This window comes from Tachypleus tridentatus, chromosome 5 (assembly GCF_004210375.1).
Source record: "Tachypleus tridentatus isolate NWPU-2018 chromosome 5, ASM421037v1, whole genome shotgun sequence".
Lineage (NCBI taxonomy): Eukaryota > Metazoa > Arthropoda > Merostomata > Xiphosura > Limulidae > Tachypleus > Tachypleus tridentatus.
Window position 1 is genome coordinate 26132417 of NC_134829.1, and position 16539 is coordinate 26148955.

A 16539-nucleotide genomic window follows, 5' to 3' on the forward strand; every position below is an offset into this window, starting at 1 on the left:
TTTATGTAAACATATTTTTTATTTCTCTTCTCTTTAATACAGATCAACTAAAATGTACACAGAATATTTTGTGAACACACTGTACAAGCTGTTTGGGTACAATCTGCTCATGAAATAGGTAGAGCCTTGATGTGAACATACAGTAAACAGAACAATAAGTGAAATACTGGACAGATGGTTAAACTGACAGGGGTTGTCACTGGCTTCTGACTTCAAACCTTGAAAAACAGTTGCACGATATACTTCTCATAATTAAATATTTATCCTCATTTATGAAAAGTGATATAACTTAAATGTAGTGTTTTCACAAGAAACAAGTTTTGACACTGTACAAAATATGACTATATGGATACTTTAACTGAGTTAACCAACACAACATGCACCACACAGGTATTACTATAAACAAGTGTGAAAAACTTTTGGTACTGTTAAGCTACTAGTTACACTGATGTGGTGAGCATTAAATGAACATTTATACATTACTAGATGTAGGTAAATAGTTATTTACATCAACAGACTTTTCTATATATCAAAACACATTACACTGTTAGAAATATTTTCACACAATGCTAAACTGTGCTTATTAGTGTAATAACCTTGAAAAGACTTATCACATGATCTTTCTTAAAGTTAATTACTACATGTGATAGTCAAATATTTTAAAAGCACATACACGTTAATACTGAAACAAATGCACTTCTTCTTCACATTACCAAACATTCAGCTCATCAAACAATTCACACATATTAGAGTGTAAAAAAATTTATTCACTAAATACCATACAAGATAGGTGGTAACAGCAATACACAATCAAAGTAAAACTGAATGTAATGTACACACTGAAGCCCACAGTTTGTCTTCCCTGGTCTTACATCTTCAGTCCCGACACTGAAAACTAATGGATTATTAATTTTCTACTGGCATATTGATAAAATACTTTTGAAATATCCCCCAAACCACTAAGAGTTAATTCCTGACTATTAAGTACTTCATTTTGTGCTTACCAGGCATTCTGTTTTCATAAACAGTTATATTTTAAAACACTTAAGAAATGAGATATAACAATTTTCTCAAGTCTCCTATTAAGCAATTCCAAGCAGATGTATCAAAATGAATAACAAACAGAAAAAAATTCACATTTTGTAAAACACTACAGTACATTTTGTAAACTTCCATTCTTTTCTGCATTACTAGTAACTAAATAGTTGCTACACTTTTTCTAAAATACTTTGATGAAATTTTGGAAACTCCAATTGTGAATAAAAGCTATCTTGCAAATATTAATCCACAGGAATTTCTATACGATTAACTTTTACTTAATATACAAACTCTTGTGTCATGTGCAGTTAGTCAAAAGTATATGCATCATACCTTTACGCAAGCTTATTTCTTAGGTTTCTTTTTTTTTGGTGAATCTGTGGAACGTTCTCTTGGTCGTTTTTTGTTAACATCATTTTTTACTGGAGTTTTAGAAGAACGTTTAGAATTCACTTTTTCTGATGTTCTATTCCGCCCAGGAGGTTTTTTGCTCTTTCCAGACTTTTTACTAACATGATCATTCTCTTCCTCAAATTTTTCTCTGTCCGCTACAGAAAAAAACAAATATCTTGTCATTATCAGATTAAATGCACCCATTCAGTTATGTTAAAAGAATTATTATTTAAACAAATGTATTTATCAAAAAACATGGGGCACCAGAACCTTATTTAACTTCACAACATATTTCTGGGACATTTCAAGTCACTGGGGTTTGAAGCATATCAAAATTTATTTTTAATTATTAATGTGAAAAATGACCATATAAAGAAATCTTACCCCTTGCTGCCTCTTCTTCCAGTTCTGACCAATCTTTACCACTTTCCTCACTGCTTCCGCCATCATCGTCATCAACTGTAATTATACAGAATTATGTCGCACATCAATATTCTGAACACTAAAGCGTTCACATCTGCACAATTACAATATCAGCCACACAAAAAATTTATCTGCATTTTACGTAACCCTTATAGTGTGTGTATGGTCAATAGAATCACAGAAATATTTCAGCTACATTTCAAAGATCAATAATGTACTTCTAAGCATGACAATTTATAGTCTGTACAGTAGAAATCTTCTATTACAATTCCCGTCTCACTGTTAAATATAATATCCAATCAAACATCACAGCATAAATCTACTGAGCTCTTGAACTTTTAATATGATCAATAATAAGTATATACATATCTTCTATCCTGTACTGAATAACACAAAACCAATGTGTTGATACTTACCACATCACTTATCAAAATCAACATTCTACAATTAGACATGACCTTTTATAGCTTTTATGGTTGTTTGTTTTAGAGGAAAGACACATTGAGCTGTCTACTGTTTGTACCACAAGGAAACAAACCCCAGATTTTGGCATTACAAGTCTGTACACTTACTGCTGAAGAACAGAGTTAATTAATGCAGCACAAAAAACATTTAAGGAAATGTTTATCTGGAATGATGTACATAACAAGAGTTATGTAGGAAATATAAAACTTATATAGCATTCGAATGATAGTTTTGAACTATAACTATCTACAGTTCATTAATTCAGCCTTTGTTTAATTAGAATTCTTTAAGAATATTAATACACGTAACTGAATTACTAAAGTGAAGCTATGTCAAGATTAGGCTTGTCTAAGAATATTAAACTGAATTACTGAAATGGGTCTCATACAATAAATACCTAATCTTCAACAAAAACGTTGATTGCAAGATTACAATACTAGTAAGGTGTAGGTACTTCAAAAACTCCAGTAAATGCACAATTGTAAATATAAACTTGCATGATGTAAAACCACATAAGCTTCAAAAATCACATAATCTAACAACAGGTGTTCATTTTACCTCAATTTATGGCATCTTTGTGATCACCCACTGATAATGTACTAAAACACATCTCCCAAAAACAATTCTCTCACATAGCAGTACTTTTAAAAGTCTGGTGAGTAATGTATAACAAACAACAGTTGTAAACAATTAAAAATCATTCTGTACTTTTAATTCCACTAGTGATTCCTAACCTGGGGATCCACAAAGGTAATACACTCTCATTTGACAGGTTCTTTTTTTTTTTTCTTTAGTTGCACACTCATTCAAATATATCTTTTATTTGATAGTGACAAATTGGAAAATTAGTTGGCGAGTTAATAACAACAGTCTATTAAGTACATGGTATCCTTCAAAAATCTGAAATTTGTGGGAAAATAATAATAGTAAAAGGGTTCTTGGTAGTGAAAAAATTGGGAATCATTGCCTTAGGCAGTATAATAATCCATATTTAGAACAAGTAATATTACATTCTTACCCGAATCTGAATAATCTTCAGAAAAATCAGAACCACTGAAACTACTTTCACTTTCTTCATTATCTGAGGCACTAGGTTGGTACTGCTCATCTTCTTCTTCATCATCATCATCATCCTCTCCATCTTCATCACTATCAGGGTCAAGAAATGACCACCCCCCATTGTCAAAAAAACCCTCGGGATCATCTGTTATTGTTTTCATGATCTTGACCCAGTTCAAACTTTGGACACCTTCTGTGTAGCGTATGTCACAAGAACTACAAAAATAACACAAGAACATGAAATACAGTACCAAAACACTCACACTGTGCACCTAAAATTTAAAACAAAATTGACATGTCAGTATTAAAACACCCACACTACACACCCTCAATCTGAAATGAAACAAGTAAGATGGTACAAAACATTTTTAATGTATGCATTACAACCAGTCCTCAAAATTAAGGCATGAAGACCACAGATAAGGACAAAAAAAAACCCACTAACTTATTAATCAAGACATCATCATAGCAAATGCAATGGTATGTTCTGAAGATAAAGACACTTATTACAAGTAAGATACAAGTACCTTTACTAAAGAAAAAAAAAAAAAGTAGTTGTCAAGGTTCAACATCAAGCATCAACTTTGTAACATTCCACTCATACATTTTCCAGCAAATCAAATTTAATAAAAATTCAGTAAAAGAAGTTCTTATAATTTTGTTTTGAAGTGTTGTTATTCCTCATACTTTCAAATAACATAAAACTGGATCCAGATTTTTTATTTATTCTCTACAATGTAACAGCTAAAATATCTCAAGCTTCTGTATATTTAAAGTGAAAAACTTTATTGTCAGGTATTAAAACATGCAACAATAGAAAATCAAACAACATATGGTTTTGCCAGAATGCAATGCAAGTGTTCAGGTTTGAATCACATTTTAACTTGAAAAAAAAAGTTGCATTTTAATAAATAACACTGGTTTACAAAGAAATTGAGGCAAGCACAAAAATAACTGTTTTAACCTAATTTGGGGGTGCTGAATTCAGATTTGAAATCCGTTTTTACTCATCACCTCTAGTTTTTTAGATATGCATACTGTACATTTTGTACACATACTGTACATAAAGGCGTATATGCATTCAGGGTTAATTTCTAATATTGTGTGACTTTGTCTTCTTTTTTAGTTATTATGCAATAAGTGTAAGTGATAGCATTACATTATATATATATATATATATCAAGACGGATTTTGGCAGTTAAGCGTAGCCAACACGTCTCAATCAACAGCCAGTAGTGCACTGGCAGTCAGCGCAGGAGGTTGGTGTCCCTCGACAATTGTGTTACACAATCTTTTGGGTATATATTTGTATTACAATTTCCAATGACGCACATAATTATTATTGCCTTACATATGATTTAATTTTACTTTGTTTTTTTTCAGATTCTCTAATGGCTTCAAGCTCGTCAAAACACAGAGGATGCCTCAACAAGGCCAATTCTTTCTGCTACGTGTGTGGGGACTTCACGACAGTTGCACAGCGTCGAACCATCACTTCCCTCCTCAGAACTGCCTACTTTCATTATTTTGACTGTAAAATTGGTGATCAGGACAAATCTTGGGCTCCACACATCTGTTGTAAACCCTCCTACAATGGACTAACTGCTTGGTTTAATGGCAAGAAAGCGGCTTTCAACTTTGCAGTCCCAATGGTTTGGAGAGAGTCACAAAGCCATGCAGATGATTGTTATTTTTGTCTAACAAATATAACTGGTTTCAATGCATCTTCTAGAAAAAAGATCAAATATCCCAACCTTCCATCTGCTATGAGACCCGTTCCCCATTCAGATGATTTTCCTGTCCCAACACCTCCAGTAAATAAGGATCTTCTTTCCTCATCAGATGAAGAAATGCCTCCAAGGGAAGATTCTGCCAAGTCAATCTCTTCCGAAGATATTGACTCTTCTTATTCAGGAACAAGTGGCAATGAACCACATTGGATCACGCAAGAAGACCTGAATGACCTTGCTCGTGATTTGTATCTGTCAAAACAGCAGTCAGAGCTCTTGGCTTCTCGGCTTAAACAGTGGAACCTAGTCCAGGAAGATGTAAGGATCACCAGTTTCAGGAATCGGAACAAAGACCTTGCTTCATTTTTCGACATGGAAAACAAGTTGTGCTACTGCACAAATGTACCTGGCTTGTTCACTTTCCTTGGTTTGCCACATAATCCTTCAGACTGGCGTCTTTTCATAGACTCTTCCAAGCGAAGTCTCAAGGCTGTGCTTCTGCACAACGGGAATAAATATCCCAGCATTCCCACTGCACACTCTGTCCATCTAAAGGAGTCCTATGACAATATGGAGCTTCTTTTAGAAGCTGTTAAGTACAACCAGTACCAGTGGAGTCTGTGTGGGGACCTCAAGGTCATTGGTCTTCTTATGGGTATGCAAGCGGGCTTCACAAAATACTGTTGCTTTCTCTGTCTCTGGGATAGTCGAGCTGTATCCCAGCATTACAAGCAGAAAGACTGGGGGTCTAGAAGCACTTTCATTCCTGGCGAACACAGCGTCAAGGAGAATCCTCTGGTTGACATGAAGAAGGTGCTTCTTCCTCCTCTTCACATCAAGCTTAGTTTGATGAAGAATTTCGTGAAGGCCATGGACAAAAATGGTGCTGCCTTTCAACACTTGTCTACTGTGTTCCCAGGTTTCAGTGCTGCTAAGCTCAAAGAGGGCATCTTTGTCGGACCTCAAATCCGAGAAGTGCTGAAGGATACTGATTTTGAGGAGCTTCTTACCTTAAAGGAACTGAGAGCATGGGAAGCATTTAAGTCAGTCTGTAGTGGCTTCCTTGGTAACACACGCGTACCAAATTACCAAGCCTGTATTGAGAAGTTGCTAAAGACTTATGAGGATATGGGATGCCGAATGTCACTCAAAATTCATTTTCTCCATACCCACCTCAACTTCTTCCCTCCAAACCTTGGAGCAGTGAGTGATGAGCACGGAGAAAGATTCCACCAAGACATTAAGAAGATGGAGAGCAACTACCAAGGCAAGTGGTACCCCAGCATGATGGGAGACTTCTGCTGGATGCTCTTGCGTGACATCCCGGAGGCAAAATACACCAGATCATCTAAGAAAACACACTTCTAACTGTCTGCGGTACTATGAACTGTGTACATTGTGTCATCCAAGTATATTTATTCCGTCAATGTTCTTTATCTATCCTGTTTTATCTGTAATAAGCTGCTGCAACTGTTGAAATAAGCACGTATATACTCTGTATATACTAAAATGAGACTATTTAAAAGCCAGAAAACTAGAGGTGATAGAGCAAAACTGTTTATAAATTTGAATTCAGCACACCCAAATTAGTAAAAAACACCTATTCACATTCTTGCCTCAGACAAAAACTATTTTTTTGTAAACCAGTGTATAATTAGTCTATGAAAAGGAACACTACTTTGAAGAATTACTCAAAAACTTCTGGATACATAGCAGAAGTATCAAAACCATCAGTGACCCCCACTTTCACATGCTTGATTCATATAGGAACTATAAATCATTACTTTTCAGAGGGTCCCAGACTCCCTTAGACTGAACTGCTTTTAGCAGCTGCTTAAACTTTTCTTCTTGTAAAACCTTTATGGGTCTAACCAAGCACCCTCCACCTTACAACTTCTTCCTACACCACTAGACAGGACTACACATTCAAAATTATAACACATACTTTCACAAATGTGACATTTATGTCTTTAACCAACTTACAACAATTCATTAAATTAAATTAAACTGATATTTCAAAATGTTACTGTAACAATAAATACTCAACAACTTATCAACAGTTTTATGTTTACATAAAATCTAATTTCTGATGTTATTCACAGTAAATATTAAAAAATGAATGGAAGAAACAAGTCACAATTGTTTTCCTAGCACCACATATTCTCTTATGTTGTACTTGATGTTTTTCATAAAATGTCTTGACATTGCCATAAGCTGTTGCAAATAGCAAACTAAATATTCATAAGCCAGTATTAAAACATTTCATCTGCTGTTAAGTAGGTAAAAACAGTATTCAAACAGTTAGAATGTAGAATTCTTCTCTAAATGTCAAATAGATATCATGGAACTAGAACTTTTTTCTGCATTTACCTTGTAACTGTTTTTGCACTGTTAAAAAAAAATTATGCTGATATAAAAGTTGCTCATGCACACTTTACAAACCTTTCCTGGTGCTTAAATTATTTTCTTAATTACTTTAATTAATCTTTAGAAAAGTTTTGGCATTTTTTTAAGCCCCTTCAAAATCATGTTCCACTTACTTTAACCATTCTTTAACATGGTCAAGCATATTCATAGGGATAGCATTCACCATAACTATTTTTCTATTGTAGTCCTTAAAGACAAACACCATGTCAAAATTCTTAAGATGGAACTGTACTCTCTCAAAATGGACCAGTTCTACCTCCTCCAGAGTAATAACAAATGGAGGCTGAAACATAAAAAATGAAAGGTTACTCTCAAGAAACAAATTTTATTTTATAACAAATACATTGAGGAAAAGGTAATAATGTTAGATAGTTCAAATGTCAACTATAACAACTAAAACATTATAAATTAGAACTTAAACATTTTAAAGTATGCTTACCCAATCTGTAAGGTTGACCAAACAACCTGATGTAGGTTGTAATAAAACTGTACTTCTATAAGGAACGCCATGGAACCCAAGTTCCCGGAATGGTGTGTCAAATTCAAGTTCTTGTTTGTTCATTTGTTCTACTTTTTCACAAAATGTCTTAAATGCAGTCTTCAGTTTTTGTCTCAGTTCACGTTCTGCCTATGAAATAAGTTATTCCACTGTTACTACACACCGAATTTTTAAAATCAGTGTCCTTCCAAATGTTTCAAATATTGAAACTTTCTTTTAACTTGTTTTAATACTTAAAAGGTTGACAAAGCAAAGTCATGTCACATAACTATTAAACTAGTCCTACTTTGCAGAACTCACTTGCTCAGGTAACAGTTTAATGCTATTGCAAAGGGTTTGTGTATTTTAAATGACCTTGTAACCATAGTGATATACTTGCTATGACTGAAAGTACTTAATGTATCTTCATGAAATTTGGAAAGCTTCCAGTAAACTACAACCCCATCACCATGGGTATCCTTTACTGCACATAAAAAAGTTTTGGAGTACCACATTCAAAATTTTATTAAAATACTTTTATTTGTGTTATACCAATTAGAATAACATAAAATATTTGATATTAATTCATATTTTAATAGCATACAAGTTTTAAGTTCTTAATTCTACAAGGCACTATTAAACAAAATTCTGAATTTCCCTGAGTGTGACACACATGGAATTTTTTCTTAACTTATCATCATCCATGTTTTATCCACCACCCCTTGATATAGTAAAAATATTAACCACAAGTTACTCTAAGATCATCATTGCACAGACAAACCAAATTTATTGTAGTGTTCAATTTTGTTTGGTTACAGAGCTTTTGTGTGGAAAATCAGACCTCTCCTCCTACATCCATGTCACTCCTCTCTTTCATAATTCACTAACAGTTCTCTTACATTAACCAACAGAACTTAAAGATTTTCATTCAGTAAATGACATAAGGTATAACATTATATTCTGGGTGGTTAGATGTCAGTTTTACTCAGAGTATCAACAGAGTTGTGCTGATGGGGTGCCCATGCACTCATGTTACTGTGTCCAATATTATAAAACTAATCTTTAGTCTTTCCTGTCTTGGCTGTGTTTTAGTGGACCAGTATTTTGTAATATATAGTCACATTTCTATTATTAAAAATTATATATAAATATAGAACAGCAAATAAGTACATATAGCAAATAATTATCTTCTGATTACAACAACCTTCGTACTTGTTTGCTGCTTGCTGTATTTTGCTACACCTTCTCAAATTTCACACACGGAGAATGTGTTTGTTTTTTTTTAGGTTTTTACATGTACCAAAGATATCATAAATAGCTATACAGAAATCCACTGTAATTTATCAAGCTTAATAACAAAGCTTATTTTGTCTAAAGTATTTAATTTTGAGAATAAAGACACAACCTATCCTGCTTGAAATCTTGGTTTGAAAGAATGTGGTGGCTTCCTAAAACCTTAGAGTGGCTGACAAATCTACTATAAGGTTTTCTAAGCTTTAAATTGGTTGCTCACATGTTATACTCTGAAATGTATACAAGGGACCATTTCCAAAAATGGAAAGTGATAAGCAGGGCCACTGCTTGATTCAGTATATAAGCCATACCTTAACCAACAGAAAAAATGCAAGGTTCATATTTTATATTCTAGCTTGTCAATATTGGTAATTTGAGTTCGTAATTCATAAGAAACTGCAGAATTAGTATTTGGACATCACAAAGATGTAATTTGAGCCAATGCTCACCCTTCAGCAAGCTACATAACACAATTGATATTTAGGTGTATTCTTTCAATATTTACTTTTAAATAAATTAATATATGATATTAAAATTTTAATTTTAATCTACAATTTGATACCAAACATACTGAAATAAATTAATACATGATGACCTGTGACCTGCTGCAACAGGATTAATTGATGAAAGAAAAAACACTCAAACAAGCTGGTAATGAAAAATAAGATACCTGTTCTGCTGCCAAGTCATCTCTATCATGCATGTGTTGATGTTTCCCTAAATCTGTAGTGATCTCTCCCACTTCAGTGTAAAACTGTACATCATTATTTCTTTTCTTTCCAAACATAATAGCATTCTGAAATAATAATATCAACACATGTTCCTTTTTACATTCTTGGTGCAACTACTACAGCAATGATAAAAACTACATATCTACACGGTACAGCAGTGTCTCTCAACCTTTTCAACCCAATGGTGCACTAAATATAGCATAAAATATTACAGCACACCAAAAGGTATAGCAATATATTTATTTAAAGTTTTAGATTACACATGTATTATTCATACAATTAGTGGGATATTTGGGCCTGCTTCACTGTACATGGAACCTTGATTGTGCTTACTGCTACTTAAAGAGACTTGAATTTTTTTCCTTATTTTTGAAAAGAAGACTCTTACAAGTCTAAGTAATAAAATTACTCACAAAAAGTAAAAATACATGGCACAACTTGGTCAATGTCACAGCACATTAATATGCCATGGTACACTGGTTGAGAATCATTGTTGTACAGTGTACTAAGATATAACTAATAAAATATGTAAGAGAAAACACAACTATTTGGTATCCAATTAAATGTATTTAGTGTGAGAGTGCACCCATAATACCTCAAATAAAAGTATTATTTGATAATAAAGCACAACTTTGAATCTACTATACAAGATAAAAATGATACTCACTGAGTAAAATATTTATAAATAACTCAAATATACAAAATTTATTACTTGCACAATGTCTTTCTTGTTGTACTAACTTCAATAGAATAAACCTTACTTTGAGTGTAAAATGAAGAAGAATGATCATTTCTCCATCACAAGGTTGAAAAAAGGCATGTTTGATGTTGTTGTACAATATGTCTACCTTGTCTCCACGTATCGATGTAAACCGAAAACCTAGAAAGAAAAAATGCAAAGTCAAAAACAGTACATAGTAAAAATTGGTATTCCTTCATAAAATAATGTCTTGTTAACAAAATCTTGAAATCTAAGTTATTTACTGATTGGCATGTGAAGTATATGATTTTGAATGAATCAACTGGTAAAGTTCCATCAAGCACCAATCTTGATGTTTGCAAATGTAGCCAGAAGGATAAACTATTGAGTACTTAAATAGTGGTCTAATGTTCTCGTACAAAAGTCACTAGAATATTAGTGTTATCTATTACAGGTATTTAATTAATCACAACCTTAGAATAATCAAAGAGCTGACAATATTCACTGCTGATAATACCAACATTCGGCTTAAAATAATGACAAATACAGTTACCAGTTAATTTTGAGGACAATAATTTAAACCTAAACAAAATACCCAACAAAGCTACTACTGTCATCAAAGACATTAGCTTAAAATAAGGACTAATACAGTCATCTGTTAATGTTAACCAATGTAATTCTTTAAACCTGTAACGTTTTGTGCATTCTGTCAAAAATTACCTTCATGATTTCCATACCTTATAAAACCTCAATTTCCTTAATTTTGTAGATAATAACATGGCTTGAACTAGGTTTCAGCCAAGGTGACATGTATGTTATTGCATCCTGTCATTGTCTAATGGGTAATTCAGGATTTTCACACAGATGCTAGTAGCTTCATAATCCAAGACAACTAACAAATCTACTACTCATATCACTAACTCACTCAAGATGGGCTTAGTCAATTTGATCAACCATGACACCTCTTTGCACTCATTTAAAGTCTTTATAGTTTTGATACTACTAACTTTAATGTAATATGCACATCTTCACAAAATTTGGCAGGCTTTCAGTAAACATTACAAGTATTTTACATGTGTAAAAATTATATTTTTAGTGGAGTATTTCATTAAACTAAAAAGAAAGATTTGATTGAGAATATATCAAGTTTTTTTAGTGGTCCACATGCAAGGTGATTTTCATGTTGAGTTTAAAAATACTTTTAATCATCTCAAAGATCTCAATTCCATTTTTATAACCTCTAATATTTCCTAAACACGTTTAAAATGTTTTCAGTAAAACTTTATATTTTGTTGTATTCTCTAACCCAACTCTATTCAATTTAACCAACCTCATAGCCACTTAAACAAATCTAAATTACCCTTTTGTCCTCCTAGAATTACTTTATTTTATAACATGAAACTACATTTGTTTATCCTAAGTAACTTTAAGCTCATAACAATATACATCTTATATTTAAATTTTGTTTTACTGCCCTTTTAACAAAATTTAACTACTGTTCACATCATTATAAACTAAGTTGTGAAATGTGAAACTCATGTTACACTTAACAATTTACCTTACCCATATGCACCTTGTGAAAGAATATTTTTATTTGTTTGTTTTACCTAATCTAACCTAAAGATATATCTATTTTATATTCTTGTTACTTTTATAATAATAAAAAAGAATGAACATGGAAAAAACGAAATAAAGTACTTACCTGGTCTTTGTTTTGTTTTTTTTACACTGTTGTTGACTGTCAATGACACTTAACCCAACTTTCTTTACACTAATAATAGTAATGCACTAAATTTTTTATTTAATTAAATAATGCAGCAAAGAGCACAGAATAACAACACACAAAAAGCAGAAACTTCCCTTAATTATCACAATTTTACCAGCTTTTTAACTATGCAACAAGAGCCATTAGAAATTCATCCAAACTAAGAGAAATTAAAAATTTTCTTTTCAAAACACAATGTAATAATATGAAAAACCTTGGCTTCCTATTAATCATAGATAACAGAGAAATAGAGAATTACACATAAGAGAGAACTACTAATAAATCCTGAAAGAAAATGTCACAAGTGAGAGTAGCAAGGGGGATTTGACACTCTATTTGATGGCTCTGTAGCCTAACAAAATTGAAAACTATAAACATTATGGTTTGTATGAGTAATGACAAATTTATAATGAGTAATTTATGTTAAATTTTGCACTTACTGGAGGGGTGATGGGTAAAATACAGAAGACTGAACCCCTAGAGAAAATGTGTCATATGTCACATCAAGGAAAATTCAGGATTTAAAATACTGCTTTATAAAATTATGAACTTAATTTTTTATATTACCAAAATACAAATTACTTGCTTTCATTTTATGCTATACTAATTGGTATAATGTAAAAAACAAAAGTTTGAAGAGCAGATTTCTTGCTATTTATTGTATAGTCAGAGACATTACCAGTGAATGGATTTGTACCATGAGAAAGAAACTTAACCCAGTGTTTTCTCAAAATGTATGTAGCACTTTGCAAGTGTTTCTTGCCTTATATGTATTAGTTTGCAAGATAAATTGCATGTAGGTTTTACACTTATTTCTTAATTAATTATCTATTATTTGTCTATTGAAATGCATATGTGAAAGGTTTAATGATTCTCAAGTTTAACCTGTTGTAGCTTATATTGTGAAAGTGTCTAAACAAGATGGCATTATTCTCATCTGCAAGAATTAGCAAGAGTTTGGACAAGGGAGTCAATCTATAGTCCCAGAGAGATTAGCTGATTTATTGGCATAAATAACAGAATATAAATAATTTGAAAGGAAAATGAAAAATAAATTGTATGTAAAAATAAAAAGATGTGAAACTATACACATAAAAAAAGTTTTTAAGGACATTTCTAAGACCTAAAGGTATGTACATACACCCTTGTGCAAATTAATTGAAACAAGATGGAAAATTATGATTATTTCAATTTTTTGCATTTTATTTGTGAGAATCCAAAAATTACTCACACATTAATACATAATATGACCGCCTTTATTTTTCAGAAGATCATTAATCCGCTTTGGCATTGAGTCCACGAGTTGACTGCAATCTTTACTAATTTTTGGATTGAGGTACCACACCTCAATTATGGCCTCAATTAGCTTATCTTTCATAGTAAAATCTTTTCCCTGAAGTCTTTCTTTACAAATCGCCCAAAGATTTTCAGTGGGATTTAAGTCCAAAGAGTTTCCAGGTCAGTCCAGCACCTTAATTCGCGTTGTAGTCATAACATTCTTCACAAGTTTCAATGTGTGGCACAGAGCCAGATCTTGCTGAAAAATGCCAGATCCATCTGGAAATCTCTTTTTCAATTCTGGAATGACTCTTCTCTGCAAAACTTGATTGACTGATTGATTTAAGTGTTTTTTGGCACAAAGCAGCTAGGCTATCTGGGCCAAACGTCCGGTAGAAATGTAAAAATAAATTAAATGTAGTAAAATACAGAAAAGGAAATGAAGGTAAAACAAAACATCATTGAAAAACAGAAAAAGCATAAAACCAATGTTGACACCTAGTTTACAATGTTAAGAGAGAAAGCAGAGTAAAAGAAGTTGTAAAATATTTACTCTAGCAAAATGGTAATGATCATAACCCGCCAGGAAGACTAACAGGTAAGTTCAAGAACCACCATCAGTCACCTGAAGTTGGCCTTTCCAGTCCTGGTTCCGGGTTATGTGTCATAGCAACCATTATCAAAATGTAAAATAATAGAAGTTTTAAAAGACATATAGCAAAATCATAATAATGAGTAGCCAAATGTCCAGTAAAAAGGTAAAGGTAAAGTAAATGTAGTAAAATTTGTAAAAGTGAACAAAGGTAAAAACAAAACAGCAATTAAAAACAGAAAATTGCATAAAACCAATGTTGACATCCAATCTATAAAGTTGTAAAGAACTTTGTAGCAGAATGGATTGCAAAACTTCAATGTACTGTGGTCCTCGCATCATACCTTCTACGATATGTAAGCCTCCGACACCATAGTAGCTGAAACAGCCCCAAAACATCTTCTTCAAGGGATGTTTTACAAATTAATTGATGTGAGATTCTTGAAGTTTCTTACATGGAGATCTGCGAACATGCAGACTTCTTTGACCCTGTACGAAGAAATGAGTCTCGTCACTGAATAACACCTTCCTCCATTGTTCTTGCATCCAATTCTTGTATTTCAGACCCCATTGATACCATATTTTCTTCACTGAGTTGGTAATAAGTTTTTTGACTGGTCTCCTTGTCCTTCGACCAACATCAAGAAGCCTATGAGAACCCTAAGAGTTGACTTTTATTCCTTTGACCTCCAAATCTCTTTTTATGGCATCACTTATCTTCCGTGGATCTTTCATACTCTCCCTAACCACGTACACGTCGTCTCTTGGCATTGTTTTTCTTTTTTGGCCAGATCTTCTTTTACGTTTCGGACTGATAGATCTGGTACTCACCTTGGTCTTGATCACACGACTGACGGTCAATAGGCTAACACCAACAATGTCCGCGATTTCCCTGTAAGTCATGCCGGTGCGTTCATGCAGTGTGACAATCTTTGTATGCTTTCTAGGAGTCACGTCCATTGTGTATCATGGCTGAAAGACGACTGATTACCAGTAAAACAAATAGCCTCATTTTTGAGAAAAGTCTAACGCAATTTCGAATGACATAATATTCCTCAAAATTTTGTCATATATCCCAAAAATAGATCGGCCATACTGCAAAACACAGCTAATGACTGTGATGATGTTTTAAATGTTTTACAGTCATTGCCAATAACTACTTCTCTGCTGCATATATTCCATACAATTTTCAAATCACATAAAATTACTCTTTTGACTAACCATGACTACCTACAGTTCAAATTGTTCATCTATGCAATCTTGTCATTATACTACTGGTACCTTAATATCAGTGAATTTTCCATTCTTTCACAAATTGACAATACAAACTAAAACAGCATATGAAGGAAAGCTATGACATTGCTTTAAAATTCAACTGCTGATATGGTTCAATATTAAACTACTGATATCAGTGATATGCCTCAGAAATTAAATTTTGTACAGTCACTGACATCAACAACTACTGCTCTGCTGCATGTATTCCATTAAAATTTAAAATTACTTAAAATTACTCTACATGACTACCTACAGTGAAACTTGTTCATCTATACAATCTTGTCAGTAAATTACTGGTACCTCAATATCAGTATATTTTTCATTCTTTCACAACACAAACTGAAACAGCAAATCAAGGAAAGCTTTGACATTGCTTCAAAATAAAATTAATGATATGCTTTAAAATAAACCACTGGCACTGTATGCTGCAGATAATAATAAAATGTTTTTCAGTCACTGATATCAACTTCTGCTCTGCTGCATAAATTACAGTCAAATTTCAAATCACTTAATTTCCTTTAATCAATCTTGGCTACTTTCCTCTTTTTCGAGACAAGGGTTTCCAGTGCTCTCTTCCGAGGTTTTTTTCTCTCCTTCTCTGAATGGGCAGCTCTCTGTGCCTCTGCAGCTTTCTGGACTTTTTCTTTAGCCAAGGTGACTGGGCCAGATTTCACAGAATCATAGGCCTCAAGCTTTTCTGCCCTTTTCTTCTGATTCTCCCTCAGCTTTGAGGTATACTTTGAAGCTGCTGATCTAATGTCCTTACACATTCTCTTGTCTACAGGATCAAAATAAACATCTTTCCTTTTAAACATTTCAATCGCTGTTGTTTCTTTGGAGCGTAGAGAATATTTTATCGTCTGGTATGCAAACGATACCAGACCACGAGACC

General features: G+C 33.0%; 1 protein-coding gene across 3 annotated transcripts in view; it reads right to left on the reverse strand.

Annotated features, from left to right (window-relative positions):
* The window catches only part of dre4 (SPT16 homolog, facilitates chromatin remodeling subunit dre4), a 61574-nt gene continuing 45035 nt past the window's right edge, over positions 1-16539 (reverse strand). The window contains exons 19-26 of one of the 3 annotated variants that reach the window (XM_076501738.1): positions 10799-10917; positions 9977-10102; positions 7975-8163; positions 7649-7818; positions 3338-3594; positions 1816-1890; positions 1372-1586; positions 1-218 (exon numbers count right to left, since the gene is read on the reverse strand). In XM_076501738.1, the coding sequence (XP_076357853.1) occupies positions 1384-1586; positions 1816-1890; positions 3338-3594; positions 7649-7818; positions 7975-8163; positions 9977-10102; positions 10799-10917 (1139 nt within the window). In that variant the 3' untranslated portion in view covers positions 1-218; positions 1372-1383. Of the gene's footprint in view, positions 219-746; positions 896-1371; positions 1587-1815; positions 1891-3337; positions 3595-7648; positions 7819-7974; positions 8164-9976; positions 10103-10798; positions 10918-16539 lie in introns of those variants that run through there. The other 2 variants (XM_076501739.1, XM_076501737.1) reach the window with 2 other exon arrangements.